We start from the raw sequence: 25,002 nt of genomic DNA on the forward strand, positions 1-25,002 counted from the left end.
AGTGTGAAGTTCTTACTTATATCCGTCAGTTAACTCGCCATGAAAGCACTAAAACATACCGGTGTAGTGAGTTAACATTATGCACCCAAGGAACTTTAGTTATTAGAGAGTTCCGGTCGGACGGTTTTTCACGGGACACATTTCGGGCGTTGTTGTTGCACTAGTGAGCCACGGATGAGGAGATGCTGCTCCGTTATTGATTGAAGTAAAGTCTGAATGTCATTAAAACAGTTAGCGCCATCTTTTGACACTTCTTCCACTCCTGTCCTTGGTCTGTAAAACATCATCTATGCAACATTTTGACCAAAGAACCACCATTCCATGTTATGTAGACCACAAGGACGTGTTTTTAATTAGAAAGAAAAACAATCATAATATGACTCCTTTAATGCGCCCCTTTTGTATGAAAATAGACCTGACTAGACTGGTCCGGAAAATACGGTCATCTGATTTTTAAAAAGTTATTCGTTCGACATCACTACTTTGAATACCGCCAAGGAGGTAATGCCACATGGAAGTGGTGACACACATCAAGTATTTCACTAGTAGAGGTGACTTTGAAAGACGCTCCAGGGCCAGATTTAAAAAGGCGGAAAAGGAGAAAGTAGCAAAGTGTGTGAGCTGGCTTGAGCTCCTGTGATTTATTGAGCGTAGCAGAAGCAGAGCTGTGTCCAGGGACTCCCTTGCGTGGTCCATGGTCCAAGTCGTCTTCCCTTCTAATAACCGCGCCGTTGTCCCGCTCTTTGACGCCGGCTGATCAATGGGGAGGGCTCAGTGTGACTCAGTCATTCGCACGATTGTGCCAACAAATTCCCTTAATGCCAGGATTGACTTTATCGATGGCGGGGACAATTCAACACGGTTAGGGTTTTTTTTCTTCAAATTTATGGTGTTAATCAAAAAAAAGGCTTTGGCTTTAAGGACACAAAAGCTGCAAGAGTTTGGATAGTTTGATTCCTGGTTTTTTTTTCTTGACACAAATCACTGTGAGCGGGCTGTATTACAACACTGGAAGTAGGGCTGGGCCATATGGCCTTTTTTTAATATCTCAATATTTTTAAGCCATGTCACGATACACCATATATATCTGGCAGTGACGTGCGGTGAGGTTCATAGCTGGTGAGGCACTGACTTCATCACAGTCAGATTTACAAACATATGAACCCTAAAGAGTGTCTTATTCACCATTTGATTGGCAGCAGTTAACAGGTTTAACAGCTCATACCAGCATTCTTCCCTGCTTGGCACTCAGCATCAAGGGTTGGAATTGGGGGTTAAATCACCAAAAGTTATTCCCGGGCGCGGTGCCGCTGCTGCCCACTGCTCCCCTCACCTCCCAGGGGGTGATCAAGGGGATGGGTCAAATGCAGAGGACAAATTTCACCACACCTAGTGTGTGTGTGACAATCATTGGTACTTTAACTTAACTTTAACTTTACACATACAAACTGTAGCACACAAAAAAGCACATTTAATAAAAAAAAAACGTTATTATGGTTTTACCTTTATGTAACATATTGGGTTGGAGGCAATAACCAGTCAGGTGCGCAACACCACGTAAACCGTTGGCCAACCAAAAAGTAACCCCAGTACGCTATAGCCAACGTTAACCAGGAGATGGCAACAGACAAACATAGATCCCTCTATTACAGTGGTCCCCAACCTTTTTGTAGCTGCGGACCGGTCAACGCTTGAAAATTTGTCCCACGGACCGGGGGGGGGGGGGGGGGGGGGAATACATGATTGTATTTTCATAAAGAAATACAATCATGTGTGCTTAAAATTAGCAGCAGTATTTTTTTAAATGCATTTTAATGCAGCTTTAAATGCAAGTTGTATATATGTACTAATTAATTGGATGAACTGAGTCAAAAATAACATGCAATTCAAATGATCAATTCTAATGTATTGCAATTGTACAGAAAGTGGATCTTGTCACTTAAATGTTAAACTTCTTGTATTGTCTTCCTCACCGCTAACCTTGCACAAAATTTAAAAAAATACAGTTAAATTTAAAATATGGATATTAAGACATTAAAAATCGATATTATATTGTTGGAAAAAGTATTGCGTTATATAGAAATAGCAATATTTTTATTTACCATGCCTAAAAAATTAGCAGCAGTATTTTTTTAAATGCATTTTAATGCAGCTTTAAATGCAAGTTGTATATATGTACTAATTAATTGGACGAACTGAGTCAAAAATAACATGCAATTCAAATGATCAATTCCAATGTATTGCAATTGTACAGAAAGTGGATGTTGTCACTTAAATGTTAAACTTCTTGTATTGTCTTCCTCGCCGCTAACCTTGCACAAAATTTAAAAAAATACAGTTAAATTTAAAATATGGATATTAAGACATTAAAAATCAATATTATATTGTTGGAAAAAGTATTGCGTTATATAGAAATAGCAATATTTTTATTTACCATGCCTAAAAAATTAGCAGCAGTATTTTTTTAAATGCATTTTAATGCAGCTTTAAATGCAATTTGTATTTATGTACTAATTAATTGGACGAACTGAGTCAAAAATAATATATAATTCAAATGATCATTTCCAATTAATTGCAATTGTACAGAAAGTGGATCTTGTCACTTAAATGTTAAACTTCTTGTATTGTCTTCCTCACCGCTAACCTTGCACAAAATTTATGTATTTAAAAAAAAATATATATATATTTTTTTTAACATAAATAAATACAATCATGTGTGCTTACGGACTGTATCCCTGCATACTGTATTGATCTATATTGATATATAATGTATATATTGTGTTTTTTATGTTGATTTCATTAAAAAAAAAAAAAAATAATAATTTCTTGTGCGGCCCGGTACCAATCGGTCCGGTGGTTGGGGACCACTGCTTTACAGTACAGATAAGAACAAAATTTCGTTGCATTAGCTCATGGTAGTGCAGGATAAAAAAGCAATAAGGTGCAGATATAAATAAATAGATTACTGTACAGATAAATATATTGCACTTTTGCATATGCATCCAGGTTTATGGATGTATTTTATATTTGTCATGTCTGTGTTGATCATGTTTTTGTTTGGCCATGTGCTGTTTGTTTTTTGGACACTTTTTAGTTCCTGGTTGTTCACTCTCTTGTTTTGTCACCATAGCAACCCATTAGTTTGCACCTGTCATGTCACGCACCTGTTTCACGTTTGGAGTCACGCACCTGTTTTCACTAATCATGTCACTGTTATTTAAAGCCTGTCTTTTTCTGTTGGTCGGCCTGGCGACATTCGCTCTGTTTACCTCTGCGCACTTCATGCCATGTCAAGTACGTTTTTTCTATTCATGCCACAGTTAGCGACATTTGTTCATGTCCTTAGTTTTTTTAGTATTTGTTTCATTAGTCAAAGTTTGTACTTCCGCCTTGAGCGCGCTTTTTGTTCCTTTGTTAGTGTAAAATAAAAAATGTACTCACATTCACGTCTTGCCCGAGCCAACATTCCCTTGCATTCTGGGAAAACAAACCCCAAGGACCAAGTCCTGACAATATTGTCTTTATATTCCAGCCAGTTAATCCATTTTGGTGGGGAATTGAGGGGATTATTATGATGCGTTCAAGAGTCTTGCGGCCTGAGGGAAGAACCTGTTACAGAACCATCAAGCACAATGGATTTTATGGGAGTAAAACACTCATATTTACCGTCATTTCCGGACTATAAGCCGCACCTGACTATAAGCCGCACCAGCTAAATTTAGGGGAAAATACAGATTGTTCCATATATAAGCCGCACCCGACTATAAGCCGCAGGGTTTTGATGTGTAATTAGCGTAGTATATAGGGGTTCCTGCTACCACGGAGGGGATTGTCGGGACAGAGATGACTGTTTGGGAACGCAAAGCGTCCCATTTATTAACAATAAATCTTTCAATCATTCAATCAAACTTTCACATCTTTGACATGGCGAACAGCATTCGTGCAGAGTACAAATAATTAGGGATGTCCGATATAAATGCGTTAAAATGAAATATCGGAAATTATCAGTATCGTTTTTTTTATTATCTGTATCGTTTTTTTTTTTTTTTTAAATTTAATTTTTAATTTTTTTTTTATTAAATCAACATAAAAACACAAGATACACTTACAATTAGTGCAACAACCCAAAAAACCTCCCTCCCCCCATTTCGTTCTGTTATCAATATTCTGGTTCCTACATTATATATCAATATATATCAATACAGTCTGCAAGGGATACAGTCCGTAAGCACACATGATTGTGCGTGCTGCTGGTCCACTAATAGTACTAACCTTTAACAGTTAATTTTACTCATTTTCATTAATTACTAGTTTCTATGTAACTGTTTTTATATTGTTTTACTTTCTTTTTTATTCAAGAAAATGTTTTTAATTTAGTTATCTTATTTTATAATATTTTTTTTTAAAAGTACCTTATCTTCACCATACATGGTTGTCCAAATTAGGCATAATAATGTGTTAATTCCACGACTGCATATATCGGTTGATATCGGTATCGGTTGATATCGGTATCGGTAATTAAAGAGTTGGACAATATCGGAATATCGGATATCGGCAAAAAGCCATTATCGGACATCCCTACAAATAATACAACGGTGCAAAGTAATACAAAGTGCTCGCCTGTACGTTATCAAAATAACCAGCCTACCGGTATATGAAAAGTCAGTCTACCCCAGGGCAGCTGTGGCTATGAAAGTAGCTTACCACCACCAGGTGTGAATGAATGATGGGTTTTTAACATGTAAAGCGACTTTGGGTACTTAGAAAAGCGCTATATAAATCCCAGTTATTATTATTATTATTATTATTATTAATCATTGTGTCATCGTCTTCCTCCTGCGTACTAAAACCACCGAAATCCTCTTCGTCGGTGTCGGAGAAGAACAGGCCGTATATAAGCCGCACCCTTGTATAAGCCGCAGGGACCAGAACGAGGGGAAAAAGTATCGGCTTATAGTCCGGAAATGACGGTACTTTTTTCTATAATACTGAAACGTGTGTCAAAATCAACTTGAACTAAAAAGTAGTGTGCATGGCATTAATTTTAGGCCCCCAAAAAACACAATTGACTTTTCTGAAAAGGCATTTTGTGAAGGGGTTTACATAGCCCGAGCACTTGGAAAACAGGAAGCAGCCCGCAAAGCCAATAATGGCAGCGAATAGCCAAGAGACCGGCTGTTAGAGGCGGTCTGATGAAATTATAAACATAGTCCAATTGCACCTTGTTGCACCATTTAAGAGAAATGAAAACGGCAGCATTAGAGAGTGCTTGGCTCCGCAAAACAACACCGAGGTGATAGATACGAGGGCACGGCCTCACAAACTACTATGTAATTAAATTTTGCCCGGCGGGACTCCATTAATAACTTATAATATAGTGTGCATTTCATTGGTGGGGGGTCTTCAAATGTGGGTGTGTTATGGCGCTCTGGAGGAAGCGTCCGGAAGCTGCGCTCTGCTCATAACAGTAGTGATGAGAGTTGCATAAATCTCATGAAGTTTTTGTGTTGTATTTTACCAACAACACCCTTTTAGCAAGGAAAACTGTGCCAAATGTGTTATTGTTCGGGAAAAAGCCGCAAACCGTGCGTCATGTTTGCATTGCGGCGTGTGTGTGTGAGAGACCTTTGACCTTCTCGCCTCATTAGCATGATTGTTTCCACTCTGCTCAACTGAAGACTCCTTTTAGCAAACATTTTGATGACATTGTCAGTAAATATTGATCTTATCAAACACAGGCCTATAATTACTCTTACAAGCCTCCATAGCTAAACGCTGATGTACTACTTTTATGAGATGTTGGATAGACTGATCTCTGCCAATAAATAATTGATGTGGTGCCCCAAGTCAGATTATAGCGAATAAAACACACAATAAAATAAAGAATAGCCAATAATTATTTCAGTTTGATTACCAGGAATTACCTGATCAACATACACAAAGTTTACCATCTTACAACGATGTAAACAAACCATCATTTATATTGTCCTGGTACACATTTTTCATTGCTGATACCGATATTGGAAGCTTGAGTGTTTGCCAATATTGATCCGACGCATCTTAGACTTTGCATGCAGCCGCAATTCCAAGATGGTATTTGGCAGTAGTGTATAGACCAGGGGTGTCTTGGGGGTATAGACTTGGGGACGCAATGGGCTAAAACAAATTTGGCCGGGGACATATATATATATATATATATATATATATATATATATATATATATATATATATATATATATATATATATATATATATATATATATATATATATATATATATATATATATATTAGGGCTGCAACTAACGGTTAATTTGATAATCAATTAATCTGTCGATTATTACTTCGATTAATCGATTAATAATCGGATAAAAGAGACAAACTACATTTCTATCCTTTCCAGTATTTTATTTAAAAAAAAACAGCATACTGGCACCATACTTATTTTGATTATTATTTCTCAGCTGTTTGTACATGTTGCAGTTCATAAATAAAGGTTTATAAAAAACAAATCAAAATAAAAAAAATAATTTAAAAAATTACCTTTGCGCATGCGCATAGCATAGATCCAACGAATCGATGACTAAATTAATTGCCAACTATTTTTATAATCGATTTTAATCGATTAGTTGTTGCAGCCCTATATATATATATATATATATATATATATATATATATATATATATATATATATATATATATATATATATATATACTGTATATATATATATATATATATATACTGTATATATATATATATATATATATATATATATATATATATATATATATATATATATATATATATATATATATATATATATATACTGTATATATATATATATATATATATATATATATATATATATATATATATATATATATATATATATATATATATATATATATATATATATATATATATATATATATATATATATATATATATATATATATATATACATATATATATATTAGGGCTGCAACAACTAATCGATTAAATCGATTAAAATCGATTACAAAAATAATATATATATATATATATATATATATATATATATATATATATATATATATATATATATATATATATATGTATATATATATATATATATATATATATATATATATATATATATATATATATATACATATATATATATATTAGGGCTGCAACAACTAATCGATTAAATCGATTAAAATCGATTACAAAAATAGTTGGCGATTAATTTAGTCATCGATTTGTTGGATCTATGCTATGCGCATGCGCAGAGGCAATTTTTTTTAAAATATTTATTTTTATTTTTTATTTATTTTTTTGTAAACCTTTATTTATAAACTGCAACATGTACAAACAGCTGAGAAACAATATTCAAAATAAGTATGGTGCCAGTATGCTGTTTTTTTTCCAATAATATACTGGAAAGGATAGAAATGTAGTCTGTCTCTTTTATCCGATTATTAATCGATTAATCGAAGTAATAATCGACAGATTAATAGATTATCAAATCAATCGTTAGTTGCAGCCCTAATATATATATATATATATATATATATATATATATATATATATATATATATATATATATATATATATATATATATATATATATATATATATATATATATATATATATATATATATATATACACTATGGAATATAATCAAGCATCTAAAATGTGCCAAACATGGAAAAGTGTGGAGAGAATTTCGCATTTTTTCCCTCGTGCTTTGTAATGGATTTAAATGGGTGTAATTTTTTTTTTATGTATGATACGTTGACATTTTTTACAATATCAACAAAGTTCAGCGACCAGGTTGTGTTATAAATGATCATGTTTGATGACTTTTTGTGTTGGTTGCATTTTTTTTTTTTTCGCCATTATTAGGGAAGGTTGTTTGGATTGGATCAGATAAGTAATTGTTGTGCTATTATACACTTACAAATAAGTAAATAAGATACTGTTGCAGCAAAGTAAACACATTTTTAAAGTTTAAACGGTGGAGATGTTTAACGTTTGTCATCTGGTAGTGAACCAACGAAAAGATGCGTGTAATTCAAAATATTAGTGCTGACTTTCACTTTCAGTAAAGTGGTTGACATTACCGCTAATCATCACCTTTGTGATTTTAATAGACGTGGCATCGAAGTAATAGATTCTAATTTGTTGCAATCAGCCCTTCTGTAGGTGGAACGACCGAACTGCAATCAGGAAAAACCAATCAGGCGCTTTAGGATGTTTAGTAAGAGCAGACATCTTTAGGATTAGGGATAAATTCACCCTCTTTCATGAGCTAATCAGTAAGTTGTTAGTTTTTATGCGCCTCACCGCCGTGTGGTAATGTTATTACGACTTGGCCAACAAGGATGTAAAATTTTAAAGAGGATCGGGATGAATCAAGCGTTAAGTATCTGTATTGTTGACTTTTTCCCACTTGTTGCGATGGTAGTTCATGACAAATGATCACAGTTTGCTGTTATTCTTTCATGCTTTATGAGAGTCCTTGAAACGTCCAACACACACGACAGGTAACTATCAATCTGGGGAAAAAGGACGTTTCCTCTCCCGGGTTTCGGAGAAAGTTAGCGACGGGAAGATGCTTTCTTATCCGTCATGAGCTGCCATCTGACATGTTTTGACAGTGTTGTTTATGACCGATGTGGTTTCTCTCATAAATCATTTAAAATAAGGGGAGAAAAATATCATTTACGGGGGGTATTTGTCAGGTTCAAACAGTGATGACATCTATTAAACAAGACAAGAGGCAAAGAATTAAACAGAGACAGAATTCAATTTGGACTCAATTGAGGAGAAACGCCGGGACACTGTACTCTCGTACAATCTCCTGCACGCTCTGCCACAAGATTGCACTCCTCCATCTTTATTTGACTTTCTCCTCCCGCCTGACCACCGCTTCCTCTTCCAGAGGGAAGTGGGTCGTAAACAGCGTTGCCTTTGGTTACAGAATAGTTAAAAAGAAGATGTCGTAAAATAGATCAAAAAGAGTTCCATAAAATAGTTCAAAAAGAGTTGGTAAAATACTTCAAAAAGAGGTCGTCTGGAAATTGGGCAGATCCTGCTATCTCTCCGCTTTGAAGTCCTTGGGTTAGAACAATATATTTCTATTGATTACCATACATGAGAGAAAACAGAAAACCCTTCATGTGGCTTTCCCCCTTACACAGTGGAGCTTTACGAGCCTTCTTCTTGGTAGGTTTCAAAGACAGCTTTTGTCGTCTTGCCTGGAACACATTTCAACACAAAGATTTTTGTGATAACTTACAAACAATTATTGTAACATTATTGATTTTTGAAATAGGTTAAATGAGAACAAATATAAAATACGAATGTTTTATGTTTTAGGAGTTAAACGGCAGAACAAGCTCAGTGATGAGTTGAAGACGTGTAGTTATTTGTTAGGTTTAAGAAAGCCTTGAAAGGTGAAATAATAGAACATTATAAAATATAGTAACAATTACTTTCATCCCATTGATTTTTTTGAACGTTGATGTTCCAGGTAATCTTATTTTCAGTGAAGGTATAGGATAGGCCGGGGGTCAGCAACCCGCGGCTCTAGAGCCACATGCGGCTCTTTAGTGGCGCCCTGGTGGCTCCATGGAGCTTTTTAAAAAAATGTACGGAAATGGAAAAAAACAGGGGTGAACATTATGTTTTTTGTTGTATTATGGTTTCTGTAGGAGGACAAACATGACACAAACCTTCCTAATTGTTAGAAAGCCCACTGTTTAATACGTTTGTGTTTATGCTTCACTGATGACAATATGTGCACCGTTTTGTCCGACTAATTTCAGCGGCCCTTGAACTCACCGTTGTGTGGACTGTTACTCAACAGATTTGTTTACATGTACAACTTTCTCTGATGCTGCCACAGAAAGACATGTTTTATGCCACTCCTTCTTTGTCTCATTTTGTCCACCAAACGTTTTATACTGTGCGTGAATGCACAAAGGTGAGTTTTGTTGCTGTTATTGACTTGTTGGAGTGCTAATCGGGCATATTTGGTCACTGCATGACTGCAAGCTAATAGCTAACATGCTATTTAGGCTAGCTGTATATACATATTGCATCATTATGCCTCGTTTGTAGGTAAATTTGAGCTCATTTAATTTCCTTTATTTATGTCCTCTGTGTATTAAGTTTATTTTTCCATGTCTCATGACACATTATCTGTATGTAATATTGGCTGCATTGCTGATAGTTGTCAGTGTGCCATGTTGTTCCAGACCACAGCAAACGTTACCCAGTTTGCAAAGATTGTAATAAATCCATTAGAAGAAGACAGCCTGTCGTTTCCTTTTACTTGGACACACGCATCTATACCTTTGGCCATTTTAAGACAGTCATTTCCAGGAGTTATCTCACCCTCTGAGAGAATTGTATTAATGGTTTCTAATGTTGTAAAAATGTGTAGAATAAATATTACATTCCAACATTTTTGTCAACAACGGTTTGTGTCAGCCTGCGACACATAGTCATTTTGATAGTAGGCTAATATAACTAATTAGCCATTTACGTCATGTGTAGCCATCATTATAACACTTATATAAGTATTTTAATTTTAATTTTTTTTCATAGTTTGGCCGGGGGTGCGACTTATACTCAGGAGCGACTTATGTGTGTAATTATTAACACGTTACCGTAAAATATCAAATAATATTATTTAGCTCATTCACGTAAGAGACTAGACCAGGGGTCGGCAACCCAAAATGTTGAAAGAGCCATATTGGACCAAAAATACAAAAACAAATCTGTCTGGAGCCGCAAAAAATTAAAATCCATATTACATACAGATAGTGTACGTGTCATGAGATATAAATTGAATTAAGAGGACTTAAAGGAAACTAAATGACCTCAAATATACCTACTAATGAGGCATAATGATGCAATATGTACATATAGCTAGCCTAAATAGCATGTTAGCAATGGTTAGCTTGCAGTCATGCAGTGACCAAATATGTCTGATTAGCACTCCACACAAGTCAATAACATCAACAAAACTCACCTTTCATGCACAACCTTAAAAGTTTGGTGGACAAAATGAGACAGAAAAAGAAGTGGCATAAAACACGTCCTAGAAAGTCGGAAAAAGTTATACATGTAAACAAACTACGGTGAGTTCAAGGACCGCCAAAATTAGTAGGACAAAACGGCTCTCGCCAAATACTCGAATCAGGGAAGCATGTTTAATATAAACAGTGTGCTTTATAACAATTAGGGAGGTTTGTGTCATGTTTGTCCTCCTACAGAAAACCATATTAAAACAAAAAATATATTTTTTTCCCCTAATCTTTTTCCATTTTTCATACATTTTTGAAAAAGCTCCAGAGAGCCACTAAGGCGGCGCTAAAGAGCCGCATGCGGCTCTGGAGCCGCGGGTTGCCGATCCCTGGACTAGACGTATAAGATTTCATGGGATTTAGCGATTAGGAGTGACAGATTGTTTGGTAAACGTATAGCATGTTCTATATGTTATAGTTATTTGAATGACTCTTACCATAATATGTTACGTTAACATACCAGGCACGTTCTCAGTTGGTTATTTATGCCTCATATAACGTACACTTATTCAGCCTGTTGTTCACTAGTCTTTAATTACTTTAAATTGCCTTTCAAATGTCTATTCTTGGTGTTGGCTTTTATCAAATACATTTCCCCAATAATGCGACTTATACTCCGGAGCGACTTATACTACGAAAAATCCGGTACTTTTTTGTATTTGTGGTCCAATATGGTTCTTTCAACATTTTGGGTTGCCGACCCCTGGGATAGGCAAATATAAGCTTTGGCTTCAGCCTATTCCTTTTTCGGTCATTCTTTTTCTTTTCTTTTCTTTTTGAGTGTAAATGTGTATGATTGTTAAATATGCATAATCTGTGCTGTTAAACTGATCACACAAAAAAATGGTTGATGGTTGATTATATGACCGAAATAAACTTATTTCATATTTCATTCAAATCTGTAGGCGTGATGCAGCTGGGAGTGACAATCTGACAGAAAGAACACACAGTTTGCAAAGTGTTTTTATTTATTTATTTTTTACTTAAGACGGCATGCTGTGCTTTCAAAAAGTGTTTTGTCTCTTTGTCACTTTGAATGTTGATTCTTGTCTCGCAGGCCTTTCCCTACGGAGGACACAGCCTTGAACGAGGACGATGTCTACCGGAGCCTCGAAGAGCTGGCAGAGTAAGTTGGCATGCCTTGACACACACACACACACACACACACACACACACACACACACACACACACACACACACACACACACACACACACACACACACACACACACACACACACACACACACACACACACACACACACACACACACACACACACACATTCTTGTATTTCTTACCTTTTGAGACCTCCGAAAAATGCCTACCTCTTTAGGACCACCCTTTCTAGATATATAAAAGATTTGTGTTTACAACATTAATAATATATACATACTATGTAAATATAAAAAAAGCTTGTTGTGAAAAATGAGTTGGAATTTCACAAGAAAAAGGTCACAATTTCACAAGAAAAACAAGGAATTTTGGCAGTATTATAATAAAAGTCATAATTTTACTCAACGACAGTCAAAATTTTACAAGAAAAACTGAACGTTTGTGCAATATTACGATAAAAGTTGGAATTTTACTCCACAACAGTCGCAATTTTACAAGAAAAGCCCAAAAATGTTGGCAATTGTACGGAAAGAGTCGTAGGTTTACTCGACAAAATTCACAATTTTATAAGAACACTTAAAAATGTTGGCAATATTATAATAATAATCTGAATTTCACTTGGCAAAATTATGACAAATGTCTTAATTTTACTCCAAAAATGTCACTATTTTACAAGAACAACAAAACAATTTGCAATATTGTGATAAAAGTCAGAATTGTATACAACAAATGTCACCTTTTTGCATTAAAAAGTAATAATTTTACATCAAGAACTAATAATTTTTTGAGGAAATATTGCAATATTACAGAAACAGAAAGAATATGATAAATTGTTCCCAATTTTATAAGAAAAAAGTTGACACATTGTGAGAAAAAGACTGCTTTTAGTTCATTTATTTAATTTTTTCTTGGTAATTGGTTTTTAATCTTCATTATTTACTTCATAGTAGAAAATGGATGGATGGATGTTATTACAGTATGTCTCTATATACATATTTATTTAATTTTTTTATTTAATTTTGGCCTATGGAGGTGTATTTCAATTTCTTACACACACTTGTTATTTCATATGTTGGCCAGACGGGGAGCACTTTTAAAACCGACACACAGTCAATTTGAAAAATCCCTCCTTTTTGGGCCCACCCTCATTTTGATGAATTAATGAGACATTCTCTATTAGATTCAATGATTTTCCGTATTGGGACCATGATTTATGTCATCACTTGTTCACCGGTCCTCATATGGAAGCTACTTTTCCTTGTTGATGTCTCAAGAAGGGTAGAAATACAAGAACACACACACACACACACACACACACACACACACACACACACACACACACACACACACACACACACACACACACATTCTTGTATTTCTTACCTTTTGAGACCTCCGAAAAATGCCTACCTCTTTAGGACCAACCTTTCTAGATATATAAAACATTTGTATTTACAACATTAATAATATATACATACTATGTAAATATAAAAAAAGCTTGCTGTGAAAAATGAGTTGGAATTTCACAAGAAAAAGGTCACAATTTCACAAGAAAAACAAGGAATTTTGGCAGTATTGTAATAAAAGTCATAATGTTACTCAACGACAGTCAATATTTGTGCAATATTACGATAAAAGTTGGAATTTTACTCCACAACAGGCGCAATTTTACAAGAAAAGCCCAAAATGTTGGCAATTGCATGGAAAGAGTCGTAGGTTTACTCGACAAAATTCACAATTTTATATGAACACTTAAAAATGTTGGCAATATTACAATAATAATCTGAATTTCACTTGGCAAAATTATGACAAATGTCATAATTTTACTCCAAAAATTTCACTATTTTACAAGAACAACAAAGAAATTGGCAATATTGTGATAAAAGTCAGAATTTTATACAACACATGTCACCATTTTGCATTAAAAAGTAATAATTTTACATCAAGAACTAATAATTTTTTGAGGAAATATTGCAATATTACAGAAACAGAAAGAATATGAGAAATTGTTCCCAATTTTATAAGAAACAAGTTGACACATTGTAAGAAAAAGACTGCTTTTAGTTCATTTATCTAATTTTTTCTTGGTAATTGGTTTTTAATCTTCATTATTTACTTCATGGTAGAAAATGGATGGATGGATGTTATTACAGTATGTCTCTATATACATATTTATTTAATTTTTGTAATTAATTTTGGCCTATGGAGGTGTATTTCAATTTCTTAGACACACTTGTTATTTCATATGTTGGCCAGAGGGGGAGCACTTTTAAAACCGACACACAAGTCAATTTGAAAAATCCCTCCTTTTTGGGACCACCCTCATTTTGATGAATTAATGAGACATTCTCTATTAGATTCAATGATTTTCCGTATTGGGACCATGATTTATGTCATCACTTGTTCACCGGTCCTCATATGGAAGCTACTTTTCCTTGTTGATGTCTCAAGAAGGGTAGAAATACAAGAACACACACACACACACACACACACACACACACATTCTTGTATTTCTAACCTTTTGATACCTCCGAAAAATGCCTACCTCTTTAGGACCAGCCTTTGTAGATATATAAAAAATTTGTATTTACAACATTAATAATATATACATACTATGTAAATATAAAAAAAGCTTGCTGTGAAAAATGAGTTGGAATTTCACAAGAAAAAGGTCACAATTTCACAAGAAAAACAAGGAATTTTGGCAGTATTATAATAAAAGTCATAATGTTACTCAACGACAGTCAAAATGTTACAAGAAAAACTGAACGTTTGTGCAATATTACGATAAAAGTTGGAATTTTACTCAACAACAGGCGCAATTTTACAAGAAAAGCCCAAAAATGTTGGCAATTGTACGGAAAGAGTCGTAGGTTTACTCGACAAAATTCACAATTTTATACGAACACTTAAAAATGTTGGAAATATTGCAATAATAATCTGAATTTCACTTGGCAAAATGATGACAAATGTGATAATTTTACTCAAAAAATGTCACTATTTTACAAGAACAACAAAACAATTGGCAATATTGTGATACAAGTCAGAATTGTATACAACAAATGTCACCATTTTGTGTTAAAAAGTAATAATTTTACATCAAGAACTAATAATTTTTTGAGGAAATATTGCAATATTACAGAAACAGAAAGAATATGAGAAATTGTTCCCAATTTTATAAGAAAAAAGTTGACACATTGTGAGAAAAAGACTGCTTTTAGTTCATTTATTTAATTTTTTCTTGGTAATTGGTTTTTAATCTTCATTATTTACTTCATGGTAGAAAATGGATGGATGGATGTTATTACAGTATGTCTCTATATACATATTTATTTAATTTTTTAAATTAATTTTGGCCTATGGAGGTGTATTTCAATTTCTTAGACACACTTGTTATTTCATATGTTGGCCAGAGGGGGAGCACTTTTAAAACCGACACACAAGTCAATTTGAAAAATCCCTCCTTTTTGGGACCACCCTCATTTTGATGAATTAATGAGACATTCTCTATTAGATTCAATGATTTTCCGTATTGGGACCATGATTTATGTCATCACTTGTTCACCGGTCCTCATATGGAAGCTACTTTTCCTTGTTGATGTCTCAAAAAGGGTAGAAATACAAGAACACACACACACACACACACACACATTCTTGTATTTCTTACCTTTTGAGACCTCCGAAAAATGCCTACCTCTTTAGGACCACCCTTTCTAGATATATAAAAGATTTTTATTTACAACATTAATAATATATACATACTATGTAAATATAAAAAAAGCTTGTTGTGAAAAATGAGTTGGAATTTCACAAGAAAAAGGTCACAATTTCACAAGAAAAACAAGGAATTTTGGCAGTATTATAATAAAAGTCATAATGTTACTCAACGACAGTCAAAATGTTACAAGAAAAACTGAACGTTTGTGCAATATTACGATAAAAGTTGGAATTTTACTCAACAACAGTCGCAATTTTACAAGAAAAGCCCCAAAATGTTGGCAATTGTACGGAAAGAGTCGTAGGTTTACTCGACATTATTCAACATTTTATAAGAACACTTAAAAATGTTGGCAATATTATAATAATAATCTGAATTTCACTTGGCAAAATTATGACAAATGTCATAATTTTACTCAAAAAATGTCACTATTTTACAAGAACAACAAAACAATTGGCAATATTGTGATAAAAGTCAGAATTGTATACAACAAATGTCACCATTTTGCGTTAAAAAGTAATAATTTTACATCAAGAACTAATAATTTTTTGAGGAAATATTGCAATATTACAGAAACAGAAAGAATATGAGAAATTGTTCCCAATTTTATAAGAAAAAAGTTGACACATTGTGAGAAAAAGACTGCTTTTAGTTCATTTATTTAATTTTTTCTTGGTAATTGGTTTTTAATCTTCATTATTTACTTCATGGTAGAAAATGGATGGATGGATGTTATTACAGTATGTCTCTATATACATATTTATTTAATTTTTTAAATTAATTTTGGCCTATGGAGGTGTATTTCAATTTCTTAGACACACTTGTTATTTCATATGTTGGCCAGAGGGGGAGCACTTTTAAAACCGACACACAAGTCAATTTGAAAAATCCCTCCTTTTTGGGACCACTCTCATTTTGATGAATTAATGAGACATTCTCTATTAGATTCAATGATTTTCCGTATTGGGACCATGATTTATGTCATCACTTGTTCACCGGTCCTCATATGGAAGCTACTTTTCCTTGTTGATGTCTCAAGAAGGGTAGAAATACAAGAACACACACACACACACACACATTCTTGTATTTCTTACCTTTTGAGACCTCCGAAAAATGCCTACCTCTTTAGGACCACCCTTTCTAGATATATAAAAAATTTGTATTTACAACATTAATAATATATACATACTATGTATATATAAAAAAAGCTTGCTGTGAAAAATGAGTTGGAATTTCACAAGAAAAAAATCACAATTTCACAAGAAAAACAAGGAATTTTGGCAGTATTATAATAAAAGTCATAATGTTACTCAACGACAGTCAAAATGTTACAAGAAAAACTGAACGTTTGTGCAATATTACGATAAAAGTTGGAATTTTACTCAACAACAGTCGCAATTTTACAAGAAAAGCCCAAAAATGTTGGCAATTGTACGGAAAGAGTCGTAGGTTTACTCGACAAAATTCACAATTTTATACGAACACTTAAAAATGTTGGCAATATTACAATAATAATCTGAATTTCACTTGGCAAACTGATGACAAATGTCATAATTTTACTCAAAAAATGTCACTATTTTACAAGAACAACAAAACAATTGGCAATATTGTGATAAAAGTCAGAATTGTATACAACAAATGTCACCATTTTGCGTTAAAAAGTAATAATTTTACATCAAGAACTAATAATTTTTTGAGGAAATATTGCAATATTACAGAAACAGAAAGAATATGAGAAATTGTTCCCAATTTATAAGAAAAAAGTTGACACATTGTGAGAAAAAGACTGCTTTTAGTTCATTTATTTAATTTTTTCTTGGTAATTGGTTTTTAATCTTCATTATTTACTTCATGGTAAAAAATGGATGGATGGATGTTATTACAGTATGTCTCTATATACATATTTATTTAATTTTTGTAATTAATTTTGGCTTATGGAGGTGTATTTCAATTTGTTACACACACTTGTTATTTCATATGTTGGCCAGAGGGGGAGCACTTTTAAAACCGACACACAGTCAATTTGAAAAATCCCTCCTTTTTGGGACCACCCTCATTTTGATGAATTAATGAGACATTCTCTATTAGATTCAATGATTTTCCGTATTGGGACCTTGATTTATGTCCTAACTTGTTCACCGGTCCTCATATGGAAGCTACTTTTCCTTGTTGATGTCTCAAGAAGGGTAGAAATACAAAAACACACACACACGTACGCACACACACACACACATTCTTGTATTTTTTACCTACTTGAGACCTCCAAAAATGTCTACCTCATTAGGACCACCTTTTCTAAATATATAAAGATTTGTATTTACAACATTAATAATATATACATACTATGCAAGTATAAAAACGGTTGAGTCCCGTGAAAAAACGTCCGACCGGAACTCTCTAATAACTAAAGTTCCTTGGGTGAATTATGTAAACTCACTATACCAGTAGTTTTTAGCGCTTCCATAGCGAGATATAAGTTAGAACTTTACGCTACTTTATATTAGAAATGGCAACAGTGGAGGATGAATGTCCCATAACAAGAAGATAGAGAAAAAGAAGAAGCTTATCAACTACGGTGTTGGCACGGACTACGGTGGCGGACATGCGCAAATTTTTAGAACTCATGCAGATCCCAAATACAGATCAGCAGTTACCAGAACATATGAAAAGTTGGTTTTGCATAATATTGCAAAACAAAATGCCAGATAATATGTCTTACCTTATACACACACACCATAATAATACTCCTATGTTGAAGCACAGTACAATCCATCAAGGGGTGCGGCTTCATAGCTTACCAAAGTCGTACTAAAATATTTTGATAGATTTTTGACCACCGTGTGTAATGTTCTATATTTTCTATGGAACATATACAATGTTGGTGTTGTTTACTTGAGTCATATTGCAGTCTACACGTATCTCTTATGTGTGACTGCCATCTACTGGCCACACTTATCATTACACCATGTACCAAATAAAATTGTTTCGAGGTCGGTAAGCACAACCAGAATTATTCCGTACATAAGGCGCACTGTCGATTTTTGAGGAAAGGAAAGGATTTTAAGTGCGCCTTATACTGTACTTTTCGGAGTATAAGTCGCTCCGGAGTATAAGTCGCACCGGCCGAAAATGCATAGTAAAGAAGGGAAAAAAAACGTATATAAGTCGCACTGGAGTGGCATTTTTTGGGGAAATGTATTTGATAAAAGCCAACACCAAGAATAGACATTTGAAAGGCAATTTAAAATAAATAAAGAATAGTGAACAACAGGCTGAATAAGTGTACGTTATATGAGGCATAAATAACCAACTGAGAACGTGCCTGGTATGTTAACGTAACATATTATGGTAAGAGTCATTCAAATAACTATAACATATAGAACATGCTATACGTTTACCAAACAATCTGTCACTCCTAATCGCTAAATCCCATGAAATCTTATACGTCTGGTCTCTTACGTGAATGAGATAAATAATATTATTTGATATTTTACGCTAATGTCTTAATCATTTCACACATAAGTCGCACCCCCGGCCAAACTATGAAAAAAACTGCAACTTATAGTCCGAAAAATACGGTAGTCCCGAAAATACGGTATCTCAGAAAAACTGTCTCAGATGCCATTCTACTCTGAAGTTGAAACCGATACATTCACAGTGCATTATTTACATTCTCTAACTGCCTAACACGTGTTAGAATAAGTCAAACACTGCCAAAGTTAGGATATAAAAACTGTCTTAGAATTAATAATGAATTTTTGAGGGTTTAAAGGCCTACTGAAATGCGATTTTCTTATTTAAACGGGGATAGCAGATCCATTCTATGTGTCATACTTGATCATTTCGTGATATTGCCATATTTTTGCTGAAAGGATTTAGTAGAGAACATCGACGATAAAGTTCGCAACTTTTGGTCGCTGATAAAAAAAGCCTTGCCTGTACCGGAAGTAGCGTGACGTCACAGGTTGTGGAGCTCCTCACATCTGCACATTGTTTACAATCATGGCCACCGGCAGCGAGAGCGATTCGGACCGAGAAAGCGACGATTTCCCCATTAATTTGAGCGAGGATGAAAGATTCGTGGATGAGGAAAGTGAGAGTGAAGGATTAGAGGGCAGTGGAAGCGATTCAGATAGGGAAGATGCTGTGAGAGGCGGGTGGGACCTGATATTCAGCTGGGAATGACTACAACAGTAAATAAACACAAGACATATATATACTCTATTAGCCACAACACAACCAGGCTTATATTTAATATGCCACAAATGAATCCGCATAACAAACACCTTCCCCCCTCCCGTCCATATAACCCACCAATACAACTCAAACACCCGCACAACACACTCAATCCCACAGCCCAAAGTACCGTTCACCTCCCCAAAGTTCATACAGCACATATATTTCCCCAAAGTTACGTACGTGACATGCACATAGCGGCACGCACGTACGGGCAAGTGATCAAATGTTTGGAAGCCAAAGCTGCGTACTCACGGTAGCGCGTCTGCGTATCCAACTCAAAGTCCTCCTGGTAAGAGTCTCTGTTGTCCTAGTTCTCCACCGGCTAATTGTAAAGCTTGACTGTCATCTTTCGGGAATGTAAACAATGAAACACCGGCTACGTGTTTGTGTTGCTGCAGCCGGCCGCTAATACACCGCTTCCCACATACAGCTTTCTTCTTTGCTGTTCATTAAACAAATTGCAAAAGATTCACCAACACAGATGTCCAGAATACTGTGGAATTTTGCGATGAAAACAGACGACTTAATAGCTGGCCACCGCGCTGTCCCAAAATGTCCTCTACAATCCGTGACGTCACGCGCAGGCGTCATCATACCGAGACGTTTTCAGCAGGATATTCCGCGGGAAATTTAAAATTGCACTTTAGTAATCTAACCCGGCTGTATTGGCATGTGTTGCAATGTTAAGATTTCATCATTGATGTATAAACTATCAGACTGCGTGGTCGGTAGTAGTGGCTTTCAGTAGGCCTTTAACGCGCCTCACACGGCTCAATTTTTAAATAATTCTTAATTGTCATATCTGTGATAAGAAATTAACGTTTTGGAGTTAACGAATGAGCGATTATAGGAACAATTAAATTTTCCACGGTAGTTCATTAAAATTCTTCACCGAGGGTCTCGTCTATAAAAAAAGTATCCGTACAAAATCAATGAACCGCCTTTTTCCCTAATGAATGGTTGTGTTTTTATTCATCAAATACCAATGAATGCATGTTTTATCCTTGTTTTGTGCATATGCAAGCTATATAGGTGCGACTCCTGGTCCCTACTATTGGAATAAATACAGATGGACTGACGATACAACACGTTTTTGTAAGGTTTTCATTCAATCTGCCAGTTTTCTTTAAACCCTAATAAACTAAGCAAGGAGCTCTCTGTCACGCTGCCCGTTTCCATGGTGACACCGGCGATATTCCCGGGTTTCCGGGCCTGGCACCTTCATTTTACACGGATGTGTGGGCTTGTGTCAGGTGTGAAAGTGAGTCGTATGGTCCCCCCCCCCCCCCCCCCCCCTGAGTCGCCCGTGTTTCCCGCAGCGACAACTTGGATTAATGGAGAATAATTAGTTAACCCGCTGTGAGGTAGGTGCCGTTTGTCATATGGAGACACAGGAAGGAGACGGAAATGGAAGCATGCGGGCGGTACCCGTGCACCCACTGGATGTGTGATTGTAACACTCTCGCTGTGGACGGGATGGTGTGCGAGCTCTGGAGGAGGGATGAGAAGTGCCAGCCGAGCAGGCTAATGCAGGATTAAAGTGCAGGCTACCTCACTCGCATCTACATAGGGAGTGGCAAGTGAAGAGAAATGGGAACAATATCTGGGATGTAAATAAGATACACTGCATAAACATCCTGAAAGGAAGGAAATAGATGCTGCAGGGAAATTTTGGTGTCCTAAAAATTGGAGCTGAAAAAAATTCCTCCCTGACCACCTGAGGGCACCACAGACTGTGGATGCTTTTTAAAAAAGGCTTGATTTGATTTGATTTGATTTTTTTTATTAAGGATCCCATTGCCACAACAACCCACTAGTCTTCCGGGGGTCCGAAAACTCAATACAATTACGAGTAAAAGCATATCATTATAACTACACAATACGGAAACAAATAAAAGCATCAATAAGAAAACAAAGCAAACAATTTACAGTCACAGAATAATAATTCCCATATACATAAAACGACACAATACAAAACCAAACAAAAATCATTAATAAGCAAACAGTCTGTGGAACACTCTCCCTGACCACCTGAGGGCACCACAGACTGTGGATGCTTTTAAAGAAGTCTTCATTTGATTTGATTTGATTGTTATTAAGGATCCCCATTAGCTGGTTGCCACAACAACCCACTAGTCTTCCTGGGGTCCACCAACTACAATACGATTACAAGTAAAAGCATATCATTATAACTACACAATACAGAAACAAATAAAAGCATCAATAAGAAAACAACGCAAACAATTTACAGTCACAGAATAATAATTTCCATATAAATATAACTACACAATACAAAACCAAACAAAAATCATTAATAAGCAAACAGTCTGTGGAACGCTCTCCCTGACCACCTGAGGGCACCACAGACTGTGGATGCTTTTAAAAAAGGCTTGATTTGATTTGATTTTTATTAAGGATCCCCATTAGCTGGTTGCCACAACAACCCATTAGTCTTCCGGGGGTCCACAAACTCAATACAATTACAAGTAAAAGCATATCATTATAACTACACAATACAGAAACAAATAAAAGCATCAATAAGAAAACAAAGCAAACAATTTACAGTCAATGAATAATAATTACCATATAGATACAGTATAACTACACAATACAAAACCAAACAAAAATCATTAATAAGCAAACAGTCTGTGGAACGCTCTCCCTGACCACCTGAGGGCACCACAGACTGTGGGTGCTTTTTAAAAAAGGCTTAATTTGATTTGATTTGATTTTTTTATTAAGGATCCCCATTAGCTGGTTGCCACAACAACCCACTAGTCTTCCTGGGGTCCACAGACTCAATACAATTACAAGTAAAAGCATATCATTATAACTACACAATACATAAACAAATAAAAGCATCAATAAGAAAACAAAGCAAACAATTTAAAGTCACAGAATAATAATTCCCATATAAATAAAACTACACAATAAAAAACCAAACAAAAATCATTAATAAGCTAACAGTCTGTGGAACACTCTCCCTGACCACATGAGGGCACCGCAGACTGTAGATGCTTTAAAAAAAAGGCTTTATTTGATTTAAATTGATTTTTTATTAAGGATCCCCATTAACTGGTTGCCACAACAACCCACTAGTCTTCCTGGGGTCCACAGACTCAATACAATTACAAGTAAAAGCATATAATTATAACTACACAATACAGAAACAAATAAAAGCATCAATAAGAAAACAAAGCAAACAATTTACAGTCACTGAATAATAATTACCATATAGATATAACTACACAATACAAAACCAAACACAAATCATCAATAAGCAAACAGTCTGTGGAACGCTCTCCCTGACCACCTGAGGGCACCACAGACTGTGGATGCTTTTAAAAAAGGCTTGATTTGATTTTATTTTTATTAAGGATCCCCATTAACTGGTTGCCACAACAACCCACTAGTCTTCCTGGGGTCCACAGACTCAATACAATTACAAGTAAAAGCATATCATTATAACTACACAATACAGAAACAAATAAAAGCATCAATAAAAAAAACAAGCAAACAATTTACAGTCATAGAATAATAACTACCATATAAATATAACTACACAATACAAAATCAAACACAAATCATCGATAAGCAAACTAATTAAAAACCCTTCTTTTTAAAAAAGCATTTTTTTTTAGATATATGCGTGCTAGTTCTAGCTATTAGGCTGTTCTAGTTTTTATTTGTTTTAATACACTGTAGCACTTTGAGGTTGTTTGCTCAATATAAAGTGCTTTTACAAATAAAATCTATTATTATTATTAGAGATGTCCGATAATATCGGGCTGCCGATATTATCGGCCGATAAATGCTTTAAAATGTAATAACGGAAATTATCGGTATCGGTTTCGAAAAGTAAAATGTATGACTTTTTAAAACGCCGCCGTGTACACGGACGTAGGGAGAAGTACAGAGCGCCAATAAACCTTAAAGGCACTGCCTTTGCGTGCCGGCCCAATCACATAATATCTACGGCTTTAACACACACACAAGTGAATGCCAGGCATATTTGGTCAACAGCCATACAGGTGACACTGAGGGTAGCCGTATAAACAACTTTAACACTGTTACAAATATGCGCCACGCTGTGAACCCACACCAAACAAGAATGACAAACACATTTCGGGAGAACATCCGCACCGTAACACAACATAAACACAACAGAACAAATACCCAGAACCCCTTGCAGCACTAACTCTTTCGGGGACGCTACAATAACATGTACGGCTTTTGGAGCTCAGTGCACAACTGCACACACAACAAGAAGAAGACGAAGCAGAAGAACGAAAAAGAGACATGGCGACGACGAGTAAGAAGAAGAAATACGCTTGCAAGTTCCAAAATGATTGGAAAAAAGAATTTCATTTCATCCAGAAAAGCTCGAAGGGGAAGGGATATGCTGCCCCCATTTCCCGAATTCGGAGGTCTCAAGGTTGGCAGGTATGCATACCACAAAGGTATCAAATTACGGTCCCATTTGATTTTATGTGAATTGGCAGTACTAATGTAATTTGTAGAGATGTCCGATAATGGGTTTTTTGCCCATATCCGATATTCCGATATTATCCAACTCTAAATTACAGATTCCGATATCAACCGATACCGATATATACAGTGGTGGAATTAACACGTTATTATGCCTAATTTTGTTGTGATGCCCCGTTGGATGCATTAAAAAAATGTAACAAGGTTTTCCAAAATAATTTTCATTATTTAAATAATAATAATAAATAATATTTTTTTTCAAGTTATGGAAAAAAATGCCAACATGGCACTGCCATATTTATTATTGAAGTCCCAAAGTGCATTATTTTTTTTTAACATGCCTCAAAACAGCAGCTTTGAATTT

At 35.0% G+C, this 25,002-nt stretch overlaps 1 protein-coding gene across 1 annotated transcript in view; it reads left to right on the forward strand.

Annotated features, from left to right (window-relative positions):
• Positions 1-25,002, forward strand: part of LOC133638755 (guanine nucleotide exchange factor VAV2-like) — a 608,063-nt gene that overhangs the window by 440,640 nt on the left and 142,421 nt on the right. Inside the window, 1 exon segment of the mRNA XM_062031682.1 lies at positions 12,137-12,205. Within this exon segment, the coding sequence (XP_061887666.1) occupies positions 12,137-12,205 (69 nt within the window).

The sequence above is a fragment of the Entelurus aequoreus genome, linkage group LG21, assembly GCF_033978785.1.
Source record: "Entelurus aequoreus isolate RoL-2023_Sb linkage group LG21, RoL_Eaeq_v1.1, whole genome shotgun sequence".
NCBI lineage: Eukaryota > Metazoa > Chordata > Actinopteri > Syngnathiformes > Syngnathidae > Entelurus > Entelurus aequoreus.